The 15,637-nt window shown below is 35.3% G+C and overlaps 1 protein-coding gene across 1 annotated transcript in view; it reads left to right on the top strand.

The window, feature by feature from the left end:
- LOC126878827 (uncharacterized) overlaps positions 1-15,637 on the top strand; it is a 383,461-nt gene that overhangs the window by 144,478 nt on the left and 223,346 nt on the right. Inside the window, exon 2 of the mRNA XM_050641735.1 lies at positions 7,491-7,918. Coding sequence (XP_050497692.1) covers positions 7,543-7,918 — 376 coding nt within the window. The 5' untranslated portion in view covers positions 7,491-7,542. The remainder of the gene's footprint in view (positions 1-7,490; positions 7,919-15,637) is intronic.

Here is a 15,637-nt window from a genome sequence, read left to right as displayed (position 1 = left end):
AAACAGGAAGAAAATATTGCAGGAATCACTGAATCTAGGAGTTCCTGAGCAAAAGAGAAACTAGTAGCCTTGTGTGAAGATTTTGCAGACATCTTTGCATTAAAAGACGACATATTAACACAATAATTTTTACGAACAGAAGCTACGGGTGAAGGATACTACCCCAGTATATATTAAAAATTATCGTACCCCACATTCTCAAACATCGGAAGTCAACGCGCAGGTAAACAAAATGCTAAGGCAAGGTATTGTAGAACCTTCAACGTCGGAATACAACAGTCCAGTAGTTTTAGTACCTAAAAAATCAATAGACGGAAGCAAGGCGTGGAGATTGTGCATCGATTTTAGACAACTTAATAAGAAGTTAGTCACAGATAAATTCCCGTTACCGCGCATAGATGCAATTCTAGATCAATTGGGAAGATCTAGGTGGTTTTCAGTCCTAGACCTAATGTCGGGTTTCCACCAAATCCCACTTGAAAAAGCCTCAAGAAAGTACACCTCCTTCAGTGCAGAGAAAGGATCATTTCAGGACACAAGATTACCGTTTGGGTTAAACATAAGCCCAAATAGCTTTTCAAGAATAATGTCGATAGCATTCTCAGGATTGACACCCGAAAAAGCATTCCTATATATGGACGATATAGTTGTAATAGGCATATCAGAAAATCATCACTTAACTAACTTAAGAAAGGTATTCGAAACATGCCGGAAATTCAACCTAGAGCTAAATCCTGAAAAATGTCAATTCTTCCGAAAAGAGGTTACTTACTTAGGGCATGATTTATCTCAAGACGGCGTACGACCAGATAAAGCAAAATATTCGGTAATTGAGAATTATCCTACCCCTACAAACGCTGATGAAGCAAAAAGATTTGTAGCTTTTTGTAATTATTACAGACGATTTATTAGGAAATTTGCAGAAATTTGTATACTGCTAAATAGATTGGCAAAGAAAAAAGTGAAATTTGAATGGTCGACAGAGTGCGAAAATTCTTTTCAGAAGCTAAAATTGGCATTAACAAACCCTCCTATACTTCAATATCCGGACTTCAACAAACAATTTATTTTGACAACGGATGCATCTAATACAGCATGTTCAGCAATTCTGAGTCAAAACTATGATAGTATAGATCTACCCATAGCATACGCATCACGTGCCTTCAAGAAAAGTGAAATCAATAAGCCTATAATTATGAAAGAACTGCTAGCTATACATTGGGGCATAAATCATTTTAAATGCTATCTATATGGGGCACCGAAATTTATTATTAAAACAGATCACAAACCATTGACCCATCTGTTCTCCATGACCGAACCTACATCTAAACTCACAAGAATTAGGCTAGATTTGGAGGAATACAACTTTGACATACACTACATCACAGGAAATAATAACTACGCGGATAGTATTTCAAGAATATCCGTGGATCAGCTGAAAGACTTATATATTGATAATACTCATATCTTAGCAATAACAAGGGCCCAAGCAAAAAAAATGCAGGGACTAAGGAAGAGTGGGGAAAGCCCGTCCCCAATCAAACAAAGATTAACACTCACAGTCAGGGAAAAGCTGTAAGGAAGGTACTAAATAATTTAGAAGCACATAAGCTACCAATCCTGTCTTTTGTGGATAACCGTATTTCTCTCGAGATGAACATACGGATCAGAAACAGGATACGGATTTGCGAAAGACTGCCTACCAATTTTACCAACTTTGATTTAGGTCAAGCGTTGGGAAAGCTTAATCAGCTTGCGGAGGCTAGAGGAATCAAAAGAATAAAAATATATACGAATGACGTTATTTTCACAAACTGCACAATCACAGAATTTATAGAGAAAGGAAATAAAGTATTAAAAAATATAGAAATATGCATTTGCGAAGTACCTAGAACAATAACGGAGAAAAAAGAAAAGCAGCAATTAATAGAGACCTATCATAACCACCCGATGTTTGGAGGCCATGTAGGGAATAATAGACTAATAAAGAAACTAAAAGCAAATTTTAAATGGAAAAATATGGAAAACCAAGTAAGACTGTATATCAAGAATTGCCACAAATGCCAAGTAAACAAACCAAAGAAAGGCCATACAGAGGAATTCGTAGTAACGGACACTTCCGAGAAACCATGGGATATAGTGTATATTGACACGGTAGGCCCATTCCCACGAAGCAGAGAAGGAAATCGGTACTGCATAACAATGCTCTGCGAACTGACAAAATACGCAGTAAGTATCTCGGTGCAGGACAAGGAGGCGCATACAATAGCTAGGAGTATATTCGAAAATTTCATACCCACTTACGGGCTAATGAAACAAATAAGGACGACTCAAGGGACGGAATACAAAAACGAAATAATGTCGAGTTTGACGAAAATGCTCAACATCCAACATAACTTCTCGGTAGCTTACCACCCTCAATCGATAGGAAGCTGTGAAAAATTACATCGCACACTTAACGAGTACGTCAGGTGTTTCATCAACGAAGGTAAGGGTGACTGGGATGAGTGGTGTAGAATGTTCACATACTGTTAGAACACCACCCCCAATTCATACCATGGGTACACACCTTTTGAATTAGTATATGGGCGGCCAGCAAATATACCTGAGAACCTCACCTCTAACATCCAACCATGCCACAATATAGACGCATATTATAATGAGCTTAAGTATAAACTTCAGTTTGCGCATACCAGAGCCCGCAAAATTTTAATACAACAAAAAATAAACAGGCAGGGGCAGAGCCAAATCGTAGCATCACCTCAGAAATTCAAAGTAGGTGACTTAGTCTTAATTAAAAACGAAGAGAACAAAGTCGATTCATTGTACAACGGTCCATATAGGATATCAGAGATAGGTAAAGTAAATTGCAAAATTGAGTTAAAACCGGGAAAAATAAAGGAAGTTCGTAAGAATAGGCTATATTCATACAAGAAGTGAATTAGTGTGGAAGAAGGACTAAAATATATTTAATTTGTAAATAAGATTTAATCTGTTTATAAAATAGGTACCAATTTATTAGAATAAGGAATAATATAAATATTTTATTGCTATATTTTGGATAAAAATAGGATTTCTGTTAAGTTAGGGTCATAATATAGTTGAGGACTTATATCTGACGATATAAGCCCTCCTCTCTAAAAGGGGATGATGTAACATGGTACGTTAACCCTTAGCATTGAATAAAATATAATAGGTATAGTGTATAGTAATGTAAATATGTTCGGCATTGACCGGTATTGAACTTATCCATGTTATGATTTATTGTTGTATATATAAACGAACCGGAGAAGTGACGAGACATTCAGATCAATCGATTAGTCATGATGAAGCAATAATACCTTAGTTATTGTTTACATATATACTATTGTTTAATTGTTTAAACGAACACTGTGAAGTTCAAATATATTATTTATATAGTGAGAATGGTATATTATTATACATCCCGCACTTAGGGCACAATAGCTCAGCCACCAGACTTAGTACCACGTCAGATAGCGTACAGTAGCCAGATGGCCGGGAAGGGGTTCGAGGATTCATAGGGAATAATATATTAAAGAATCAGCTGTCTTAAAATTAGAGACCGACCGATTAATCGGCTTCGGCATCGGCTTCGGCCACCTTCGGCCAAAATTCGGCTTCGGCCAAAACGAAGCCGAAGATTTTGCCGAAGGTGGAATAATAGAATGCTCTGTCAGTATACTATACTATACCTATAAATAATCTCTAAACAATATGCTTCGGCGAGTCTTTGATAATTTGAATAATATTTACACTTACATCCTATTTTATGCACTAAACTAAAATATTTTACAAACTTTCAGGTAGTAGGTAGGATATAAATTTTAACAATAGGACAAGATGTCTCAAAGATCTTGATTTGAATATTTCTCACTTAGTAAAATTCTGAGAAACTATAATAATTTTATTGTATCTGTTAAAACTTAAGATTACTGGTGTTTTGACTACTTAAATACTAATGGCAAAACATCGACTATCCCTACTATGAATGCAAATGTTTTATAACAGTTGAGAAGAGCTTTAATTTGTTACGAGAAAACGCTGACAAGTTTCTTTTTCTGGCGTATAATATTAGGATGTTTGATTTCGAATATTAGCTACCAGATCCAGTAATCAAAAATACTCACTTACTTTAATGTTTTTTTAAGTTATTTATTTTTATTATCGCTTATATGTACTACCAAATAATGTATAAATGTTTGATTTTTTTATGTTATAATTTCATATTTTTGTTTATCACTCATCAGTTAATAAAAATATAATGCACATTATTTAAATTATTAACATTTAATATATTTTAAGTCACCTTCGGCATCGGCTTCGGCCAAAAAAATCACCTTCGGTCGGTCTCTACTTAAAATACTTTCTCGAAAACGTTGATAGCCATTTAGACTATAGCGTCTGGCACGTATTTAGCAACCACAGAGATGTCTGGCAATTATAATTCATATTTCTAAGAATGTTTTACAAGTAATGGCAAAAAATTTTTTCGTCTTAAAATAATTTTAAATTCGATATACCTATTTACCTGTACAGGTGCGCTGCGCAGTAATGAACGCAACCTGTCTCAGTAGCCAGATGGCCGGTAAGGTGTTCTAGGATGCATAGGGAATAATATATTAAAGAATCAGCTGTCTTAAAATAGTTTCTCGAAAACGTTGCTAGCTCTTAGACCATATAATTTCATAGAATTACCTAAATTACTTAATTGCTACGGCATTGGTGCACAACATGTAATATTAAACTGCTTCACTCTTTCTAATAAACATATTAACTTCTGATTTGCTACCTACTTACTTACTAAATTTTCATTCAAAATATAGCTCTCTCTGTTAAGTTTCTCCAACAGATTGTAGATGGAGGGCAGAAGTGGAAGTTCTGATTTTTCAGCGAGCCCCATGCATATTGGGTATCTGAGTGCGTAGGTAATAGTCCCAACTTATCCATTTTGGTTTTACACTTAGGCACTCAAATTCGCATGCGATTGGGAGATCTCCACACAGGATAGGAAAGGTCGTTACCAGGTAATATCTTTCCCGAGGCTCTAAATGTTAAAGAACAAAGAGGAGCTTCATTTAATTTGCAATTATTTCTGATGGATCTTTTAGATGGATTGATCTGACCAGAAAGTTTTACCTTGATTTGGATCTTTGTGAAGTGATGGTAATCATGGAGTGATTGTCGAGGGTCTTCAGTTTATTTCTTTCGTTTCACATCTCTAGGAACTTCTGATATCAGGGGTAACCATTGAATTGGTGACGGGTGAGGGTCTCAGACATCCACTAATGATTCTTGGTGACTCGCTGATAGTTACACCCAACATAACTCCAAAGTATTTAGACGAAAAACTTCTTCAGGGCTTCTCCAAACCATTGAATGGATGCTTTCTACTGTGAAGATAGAAGAAGCACAAATGAGTTTTTCGGGGAATTAGTTGTAGAATAGTAGAAATTCAAGGCTTCAGTAAGTGGAGGCTTCAAAAGTTTCTGCTTTCTAGTTATATATAAACAGAAAATAATGAGTTGAATTTTTGAATTTTCTGTTTGAATTCTATTGAATTTTTACGAGGTACTACATTTCCTCTCTCTAATAAGTCTGTAGATAATAGATTTCCTCACTTTATCTAGTTAGGACTAATAGAGGTGCCGTCATTTGAGAAGGCACTAATTTGCATATTATGGCGCATCTAAAAATGGTCTCAGAATTGTCTTTAAGTTAATGATTGGTTACTGACATTGAAATTTTATTACTGAGTATTGAGATTATTTAATGACGTGGCTTATGAAGAAATTTGGCTTCTATACAAATGCAATAATATGCAAATTAGTGCCTTCCCAAATGATGGGACCTCTAGTACAGTTCTAACACTAGCAAGCGGCATTTGATGTACAACAATCATGCACATTTGACAACACTGTCTTTTCTTGTAAATTGTGCTCACCCTTATGACACGTTAACAGCTCAAGGCAAATCTTCTTCAAATTTTAGGTAGGTAGTTCTGAATAGAAAATCTGATTAACAAGATTCCGAATATTCCAATTGCTTTATAGCGATTATTGGATAATGTATGGTAAATGGTTTGTAAATGTTCCTTTCGAAAATTGATTTCTTTCTGTGAACTGAACACTACCCGTTTCTGGTTTACAACCTCTTTAGTGTGCTGTCAACCATTACAGAGTAAAGTATAGTTTATTCTTTTGGAGTCACTCACGTTTCAGTGCTCTATTAGAAACACTGATTGTCTTATACTTCTAGTTTATTCTACACTTAACTAGTTTATTAAGGACTTCCTTGCAATGTTCGAAAAATCCGTTACACCAAGCAGCAATACAATCATTCATTAGGTGAGAATAATGTATTAATAGGTCATGATATTGTAAATGAATCGTGTAAGATCATTATGATCATAATAATTATCTTACATGCTGTATTTTATAGCAAACCTTCAGTAGAGGAGTAAACCTTCAGTAATGGAGAAGGCACCTTAAGAAGAATAATAGGAAATTATCTCGTAAAAAGCAAAGAAAATTAGAATGATTGTGTACCCATTATAAAACGAGAAATATACTAAAAGGACTAGGAACCACGAACTTAAAGGTCAAGCAAAAAAGTTGGGAGAAAATCGGTGGAAACAAGACATGAAATCAGCCAAAAGACTTATGTAAAGGGCATATAAGGGTGAGGGAGAAACTATATATAAATAATCAGTTCATAACGTTCTACGACGTCTTCCGATTCCCAATCGCCATTGTTCTCGATCGTAGCACATGTCTTCGTTCAAGCCTCTTTCTCTGATTTCCCTATGGATTCCTTCTATCCAGCTTTTCCTAGGTCTTCCTCTTTTCCGCCGTCCTTTTGGTGCCCATCGTAGCACTTGCTTGGGTAATCTGTCGTCTTCCATGCGTTGTACGTGGCCAAATCATCTTAGTTGCTTTGTTTTTATATCGTCCATTATTGTATGCCTTACATCCATTATCTCCAATATTCTTGTATTTCTGATTTTATGTATTCTTGATATACCAGCAGCTCTTCTCCAGAAGTCCATTTCAGTTGTTCTGCGCATATTTTCGGATTTTTCTTGTAAGTGGCCAAACTTCGCTGCTATATGTTATAATGCTCTTAACAATGCTGTTATAGATGTTATGTTTATTTTCTTTGGAGATACTTTGGTCCCATAGGATTTTGTTCAATAATGCGATAGCTTTCCTTCCTTGTGTGCACCTTTCTTGGATATTCTTGTCCAAGGAGGGAGAAACTAAAAGATATTAAAAATGCAGAAAGTGGAAAATCAAACATCATAAAAGCCTTGAATTAAGTCATAAAATCCCACAATTTTTTTTCGTATAAGTACCTATGTAACGGTTATCTTTCACTCCAAAAGTGAGTTCAAGTATATTTTGGTGGAATAAATAGGGAGCACTATTCAGGAAAGTCTATAGCCAAAACAAATAATTCTTTTTTTATTTCAGGCTCTCAGGTCGACGACGCAAGGAAGCCCAGCCGTATCCGTTCATCACCAGCATGGTGAACAGCGGTACTTTCGATACTAACGCACTTGGATCAGGGGATCGAAATGCAAAAGTTACTTTCACTTACCCGGATGCCGTTTCATCGGACTCCGTCTCGACGCATTGTAAAACCGGCGCTTCTGCTTGGTCTTCAACAGCTGACGGAGATGCCGCTGCTGCATCTGCGCAATCGAGCGATGAATCGAAGTCGGTGGAGCACGAGACGCCGCGAAAAAATCTCGACGCCTCAACAGGCAACGTCGATTGTTCGGTCGACGGCGAGGATAAGAGCACCTTGTGCTGCAGCGTCCCGCTTGAGAAGGTACAAGGTGTTTTGACGTTTCATCCCCCAAAATGCGAGGAGCCGAAGCCCACCAGGAAATTACTGGGTGAATATTTATATTTATTTTCCTTTTAATATAAAATCCTTCTTTTCGAAGACACCAGAATTGTATTAATATGATTATTAATTTTTTTTCGATTGTCATAATATGCGTTTTTAGTTCGTAGTATAAGCGTACGGCTCCACGGGCGAGAAATTTACGCTAGCAGTAGCCGGAAAAATACGGCAGCAGCACAGCTGTAAAATCTTGGCTCCACGAGAACGACATGCATTTGCATAGCGCTGCATCTGGCCGAATCTTGGTTTGTAGTGGTTCCATGCAGGGTCGGCGATAAAGGGCCTGCGATTTTTTTTAACAATTGCAACGGCACGTGTTAATCTTACAACAAAAGGAATTTTTAGAAGTGACAATCCCTATATAAAATTTAGGTGTAAACTGGTAGGTTTTCTACCCTTATATTCAAGGACAAAACTATAATATCTAGAGATTTTAAAACAAAATTAAATATTGGGAATTTTGAGCTATTTGTTTATTTATTTAATGAGTATCTATCAGGGGCGGCTCCTGATAGTACAAGATGGTGAGGCACACTACACTTGAGGATTATTATTATTATGGTTAGATTTTCTTTAATAGCCGGAAGGTCGATTTTGTGACGTCATAACGTCACAGAACGGCACCGTATTTATTTTAAGGCTTGCAAACGATATTAAATAACAATTTTATTCGCAAAAGAATAGCTACGAAAGTTCTAAGTCTCTAACAGGTTCATACTCATAGTAGCTGTTTTTTTAGCTAAAAATAATAATTAATATGATACCACATATCAAAACAGCATGAATCAGATGTTTCGTCGTTGGCTCATCAGCGTTGAACACTTGAACAGCCATATTAAGCAAAATTTACATTATATACCACATGAAAACAACGGACAACTGATTCCAGTGGCGTAACTGGGGGGGGGTTGGGGGTTCTTCTTCTTCTTTTGCCCTTTAATTCGTCCAATTCTGAACATAGGCTTCCCCCAGTTTCCTCCATTCGCTTCTGTTTAGTGCTTTCTGTTTCCAGTGCGTTCCTCCTATCTTTTTAATGTCGTCTCCCCATCTCATCTGGGGTCGTCCTCTTGCTCTCTTTCCTGTCCATGGTCTCCATTGTTGTATCGTGCTATTCCACCTATTGTCCGTTTGTCTAGCGTTATGACCTGCGAAGCTTCATTTTAGCCTGGTTATAAAATATGTTGACCTGCGTCTTTGACTTTTGTTCTATTTCTGACCCAGTTGTTTTGCTTTTTGTCTGTCAATTTTACTCCTAACATTGCTCTCTCCATGGCTCTTTGTGTCTTTATTATTTTATCCATGTTTGCCTTGGTCAAGGTCCATGTTTGGCATGCGTATGTGAGAATTGGGAGTATGCACTGGTCAAACACTCTTGTTTTTAAGTATTGTTGTATTTTTTTATTCTTTAGGACCCATTTTAATTTTCCAAATCCTGCCCAGGCTAATCTGACCCTTCTTTTTACCTCCGCTGTTTGGTTTTCCTTATTTATTTTTATAATCTGTCCCAAATATATATAATCATTAACCGCTTCTATTGTGGTGTCGTTTAGTATTACGTTTCTATTGTCTTGTGTGTTTGTCATTGTTTTTGTTTTGGCAAAATTCATTTTTAGACCTATTTGTTCGGATTCATTTGCTAGTTCGGTTAGCATGGTTTGTAGTTCTTCAAAACTTGATGCTATGACTACTACATCGTCTGCATATCTTAGGTGGTTTAGTTTCTCTCCATTTATGTTTATTCCCATGTTTGTCCATTCCATGGTTTTGAAAACATCTTCCAGTGCTAATGTAAATAGTTTAGGAGAAATAACATCTCCCTGTCGCACTCCTCTGTTAATTGGTATGGGTTTTGTGGTTTCTTCCAATTGTACTGTCATTGTTGCTTTCTTATATATATTATGTATTAGCATTCTGTATCTGGAATCTATTCGACAGTTGTTTATAGCTTTTTCTATTGCCCACATTTCCACGCTGTCAAATGCTTTTTCGTAGTCAACGAACGCTAAGTGCAGATCTATATGGTATTCGTTAGCTTTTTCTATTAGTGTCCTAATTGTTAGAAGATGGTCAGTGGTGCTATATCCCTTTCGGAATCCTGCCTGCTCTACGGGTTGATACGAGTCCAATTTGTGTGTTAGTCTGTTGTTGATAATCCTCATGAATAGTTTATACGTTTGCGACAGCAGTGAGATGGGTCTGTAATTTTTTATGTCCTTTCTGTCGCCTTTCTTAAATAGCAGGATTGTAAGACTTTCGTTCCATTTGTCGGGTATTTCTCCTTTATGTAGACACTGATTAAACAGATTTCTTAATGTTTGTAAGATTTCTTCTTTCCCTTCTTTCAACATTTCAGCAAGGATTCCATCTGGTCCTGGTGCTTTGTTGTTCTTTAATTGTGATAGTGCTGCTTCTATTTCATAATTTTCTATTTTTGGTAGTGTTTCTGAGTTTACATTCGTGATTGTTTTCTTGATATATTCCTGAGTGTTGAAGTTTGCGTCTTTCTTTGAGGTGTATAGTTCTTTATAAAACCTTTCTACTTCTTCTGATATCTTATCTTTTCTCCTCTCTTCCCGTCCTGTTTCATCCTGTATTGAAATGAGTAGTGGTTTCCCTAAATTTGGTCGTAAGCATTTTAGGCCCTTATTTCTCTCAATTACTTTCTCGATTTCATTTTCAGTGTGTTTTCTTAGATCCTCTCTGGTTTTTCTTCTAATTAGTTTGTTTAGTTCTACGTATTCTAGTGTGTTTCTTTTGTTTTCGCTTATTAGTTTTCGTCTACTTTCCATTAATTTAACTGTCCCGCTACTTAATCTATTTTCTTTTGTTGTTAGTTTTTTGGCAGTTTGCATTCCCGCTTCCAAGAGTTTTTCTTTCATTTCTTCATTGATCTTATTAATTTCTGACTCTTCCTTTGCTACTTGTTGATTATAGTTTTCCCTTAAAGTCTGTCTATATCTTCTGCGTTTTGTCTTATTCTGCTATGGTCAATAGCCGTTGGTTTCATTTTAGAACCAATTTTATTATATTGTAAATGTATTGCATATATGCAAATAGAAACAAGCAAGTAAGCAAATTACGGTTATATTATAAGATTGTTTTCTTATGTTAAATAAACTAAGGGTTAAATTTTATTTTTTTGGTTTTTTATTTATTTTATAAACAGCGTACTTAAAAGTAAATGAATTATTATGAAAGAAATCATAATTTCTAATTTTTTTATTAATTTATTTATTTAATTGACATTGGCAAATGACTTTCAGCCAGTCAGAGCATAATAACATATTCTAAACATCTATTCTATCTCTTATACTAATAGTAAGTACACGCAACTAGAACAAACTGCTCTAACAAACTACCTAAAACTGCAAAACCACGCTAGAGGCATATTTTTGCCTGCCTCTGAAAGGATACTTAATCCCGCTTCCAAAAATTATTCTGTCATGCTGCCGGCCGATCTCCGTCGGCTTCGTAATATGCTAGACGAGGTACCATCAGAGGCAGTGCCTCTGAAGGCCGCGTCTCACCATCAAATAATTTGATCAAACATTTAAGTACGTCAAAGTGACGTCACAATTGCAGTTTTTTTGAAATTCTAAAAATCTGTGCTCTCACTATCAGTCTAGTTTGATCAAATTTTTTGTATTGAGTTTTCTAACTTGTTTGTACTTTATTTAAAATTTAAATTTTTCATTATTATCCACAATGAACACTCAGGATGTGACGTCACTAACTGTCACTTTCAGTTTGCTCAAACCAGTTTGATCAAATTATTTGATGGTGGGACGCGACCTTAATGGTAGAATGGTACCTTGTAGAGTAGGTATATCGGTGTGTTATGAAGAACGGGTCAGGGCTGTACTAATTTTTTTTTATCATAAAAATAAAGTTATTAAAAAAAGTTTTATAATAAAGATTAAATTATTTAGCAATTTTCAAAAAGTTAAATTGTATTTAAAGAATTATTGATGATGATATAACGAAAATAAAGTTATTTAGCAAATTTCAAACAGTTAAATTGTATTTAAAGAATTGATGATGAAATAACGAAATAACGTAAATAGTCGATTGGTATACTGGTGAGGCACTGCCTCACCTGCCTCATAGGACCAGCCGCCACTGGTATCTATAGTTACAACTGGAATTTCATTATACATCAAAGTTATATGGGCACACTTTTGTAAAATATGCAAAATTTTACATCTTTGCGTTGTTTTGTATAGAAAATATCCAATTTGCATATTTGTCAAATCTACTTAAAGGTAGATAATATACAGGGTGTTTGGTAAAGAATGTGCTATAGGTTAACCTTAGATTCCTTACATTAAAATATGTAAGTCGATTAGTAAACTTACCTTAGTATCGATAGTTGATAATAACTGAAATACAGGATGTCAACGTTAAACTTTTATTTTATTAAGGAGACTAAGTTTTCACTCTAATGGCATATAAAACAACATAATGCTATTCTACACCCCACCAGAATGAAAACAATGGGAACCTTCTCTGGTTACACCTCCAAGCCATGCGGCTTGCAAATTGTAGAAGCCTCGGAGGTGTAACCAGAGAAGGTTCCCATTGTTTTCATTCTGGTGGGGTGTAGAATAGCATTATGTTGTTTTATATGCCATTAGAGTGAAAACTTAGTCTTTTGCTAGGAGTTGCCGCTAGGGCATCTATGCCAGTCCGTTCGTTGCAATCCGGGACTGCACGCTGGGGTTTGTTTTGGTTGGATCAGAGAGAGCAGCATATGTGCCTCCTGATGAGAGACTAATAAGTTTCGAAACCGGTAGAGGTGCTTGCAGCACTCTCTGATTGGACTAGAATATGGTTCGGCTGTATTTTCGTTTTGCAACGAAATTGAAAATGGTTATTCATTATTTTTGTTTTATTTTATTCTTGAATATTTCCTAACAGGCGTGGGATAATAACACGAAATTTGGTAAGCGGGGGTTTTTTGGTAAGGGGGGTTAAAAAAGGTATACTACATTCATCTCGATTATATTGATCACTGATAAAAAAGAAGAATTGTTTGAAATGATGAAAGAACTGTATCGTATACAGATAGATCGAGCTCTATAGTGTTACCCTTCCTTATTAACTTATTTATTTTTAGCATGTAGGCAAAACGCTCGGACAGGTCGAATTTTAAAATAATCAGAGTATATATCATCAATGTTTCGAACTTTACGCGATCCCTCTTCAGGTGACAGGCATAAATTTAATTTTTTTAAATGGGAAAGTACATCATGTGACACTTCATTTAAAAGCTTTTGAAATACTGATTACAAAAATGTATAATACTTTAATCCTTTTTGCAAGCGTAGGTGCAAAATTTTGATCGAATTCTTTTTAAATGCATTCATTTTTTTTTCCAATCCTGAGAAGACTAATAAATATTTTTGAAAAATTTAAACGCAAAATTAAATATTACAGTATTATCGAGGGTCAAAAGCCCCTGAGAACTTCTATAATGTTTATTTTAATAAGTCACAGGAGTAAAAAAAAAGAGAAAATATAGTCTGATTTTTAATTTCAAATATATCATTCAAATGAAACTTCTTGTTTATTCTAAGGACTTTCAGCCCTCCGTATTAATGTAATCTTTCATTCTGTGTTTAAATTTTTCAAAAATACTTATTGGTTTTCTCAGGATTTGAAAATAATGAATGCGTCTAAAAATACTTTGATTAAAATTTTGCGCCTACGATCTCAAATAGGATTAAAGTATTACCCATTTTTGTAATCAGTATTTCAAAAGCTTTTAAATGAGGTGTCACATGATGTACTTTCCCATTTAAAAAAATCAAAGTTATGCCTGTCACCTGAAGAGGCATCGCGTAAAGTTCGAAACATTGATGCTATAATGTACTATGATTATTTTAAAAATCGACCTGTCCCAGTGTTTTGCTTATGTGCTAAAAATAAATAAGTTAATAAGGGAGCGTTCAAGTATTACGTAACGCAATTTTTGAAGATTTTTGACCCCCCTCCCCCCCATGTAACGCACCGTAACGTTTTTCTGTACCCCCCTCCCCCTACCTAAACGTTACGTAACACCCAAGTGGCCATTTGAACCTAAATGGAAAACGAGGTTGCGAAAAGTACCGGAAACTCGGTAAAAGAGCTTTGTTATTATTTTAATCGCATTTGAGGTTATAATAAAAGTTTACAATCATTATTCAGCCTTAAATGTCCACTGCTGAACATAAGCCTCCTCCCCTCGTTTCCAAACACGTCTATCCTGCGCCGCTCTCATCCAGTTTTTATTTAGCTTTCTTAAGTCGTCAGTCCATCTTGTATTGTAGGCGGTCGACCGACGTTTCTGTTGTCTTCTCTTGACCTCCATTCCAATAACCTTTTTGTCCGTCGCACATCTGTCATTCTGGCAATGTGTCCTGCCCATCTCCACTTCAACTTGGCTACTAGCCTTTCGATGACGTCAGTCACCTTTGTTCTTCTCCTGATTTCTAATTTGATAATTTGAAAATTTGCGTATTTAAAACATTAATGAATACCTACTGCTGAAAACGATACTGCATGTTATGGACTTCAGAAAACATACATGATTTATGAGCATGTAGTTCCCCCTGCAACCTCTTAATCCCATATGTATCTTTTCATCTTTTGTTGTGGAGAAAGGTCTAGCTAATTATTGCAAACACATGTTACAGTGCTTCACAAATTTTAAGATTTTTTCACTTGAATACCATTGTCCTGTTGTCGGAACATGAGCGGAGCGTGAGGGCAGGGTTCAAAATATCAGTAGCAATCAGTAGATTTTTTAAACCATGTATAATACCCTGTGTTAACCTGTGTTAACGGTCACCTGTTAAAATCGGCCACCTTTACTAAGGCCCAGTTTCTATACTCAGTTTAAAAATTGTCCAAACCAATTATATTTATGTAGATTCCCTTACTTATGAACTGGTATCAACGACCACCTTTATATTACGCACGCGGCCAAATAAACTCATATTTTTAAAACCTTCATAATACTTTAGTTATAAAATACTAAAATACTGCAAAAAAAGCTACAACTTTACTGTAAAATAAGTTTATTTTAACGTTTTATTATTTATTTATTTATTTTACTTCAAAATAAACTCATCTTATTTGCTTCAGTGCTTATTCCCAACAAAAATATAAATTATAGAAATTAATTATTAATCATTTCTAATTAATAAATTAAAAACAAAGTACTGCTTACCTGATATTTAATTATTAAAATGAGCACCGCAAAGTCTAAATACCACAACTTAACAAAACACGCTCTGCGGTTATTGGAAATTGGAAACAGAATATAAGAAAAGACAAAAATTACCCATTTCATGTTTACCAAAATATAAAGTACCTACCTATCTATTCATCAGATAAACCGTAAACTCATAAATAACTCCGAGGGAACAGTTCCGGATATTGGAAACATAATGACACATGGTCTATTCAAAACAAAACAATTCTCAAGGAAAGAGTCCCTTGTAAAGGCACTTGACATCATTTATTATGAAATCCTATTTCGCTAACTTTACCATCAAATATAATTTAGGTGAAGTGAAACGAAAGAAGAATGCGCTGTTGGATGTTGGGCTTTGGGTTGTATATGAATGAGAAATGGTTTATATTTGAGCAATGAATTTTTTTAGATTTTTCGGTACATTTTATACAGTTTTCGGTAGATAAGAAGATTGGAGTTTAAATCAGTAGG

The sequence above is a fragment of the Diabrotica virgifera genome, chromosome 1 (genome assembly GCF_917563875.1).
Source record: "Diabrotica virgifera virgifera chromosome 1, PGI_DIABVI_V3a".
NCBI classification, from domain to species: Eukaryota; Metazoa; Arthropoda; class Insecta; order Coleoptera; family Chrysomelidae; genus Diabrotica; species Diabrotica virgifera.
The sequence above is the reverse complement of the archived record's forward strand: the minus strand, read 5'-3'. Positions and strand labels throughout refer to the sequence as shown.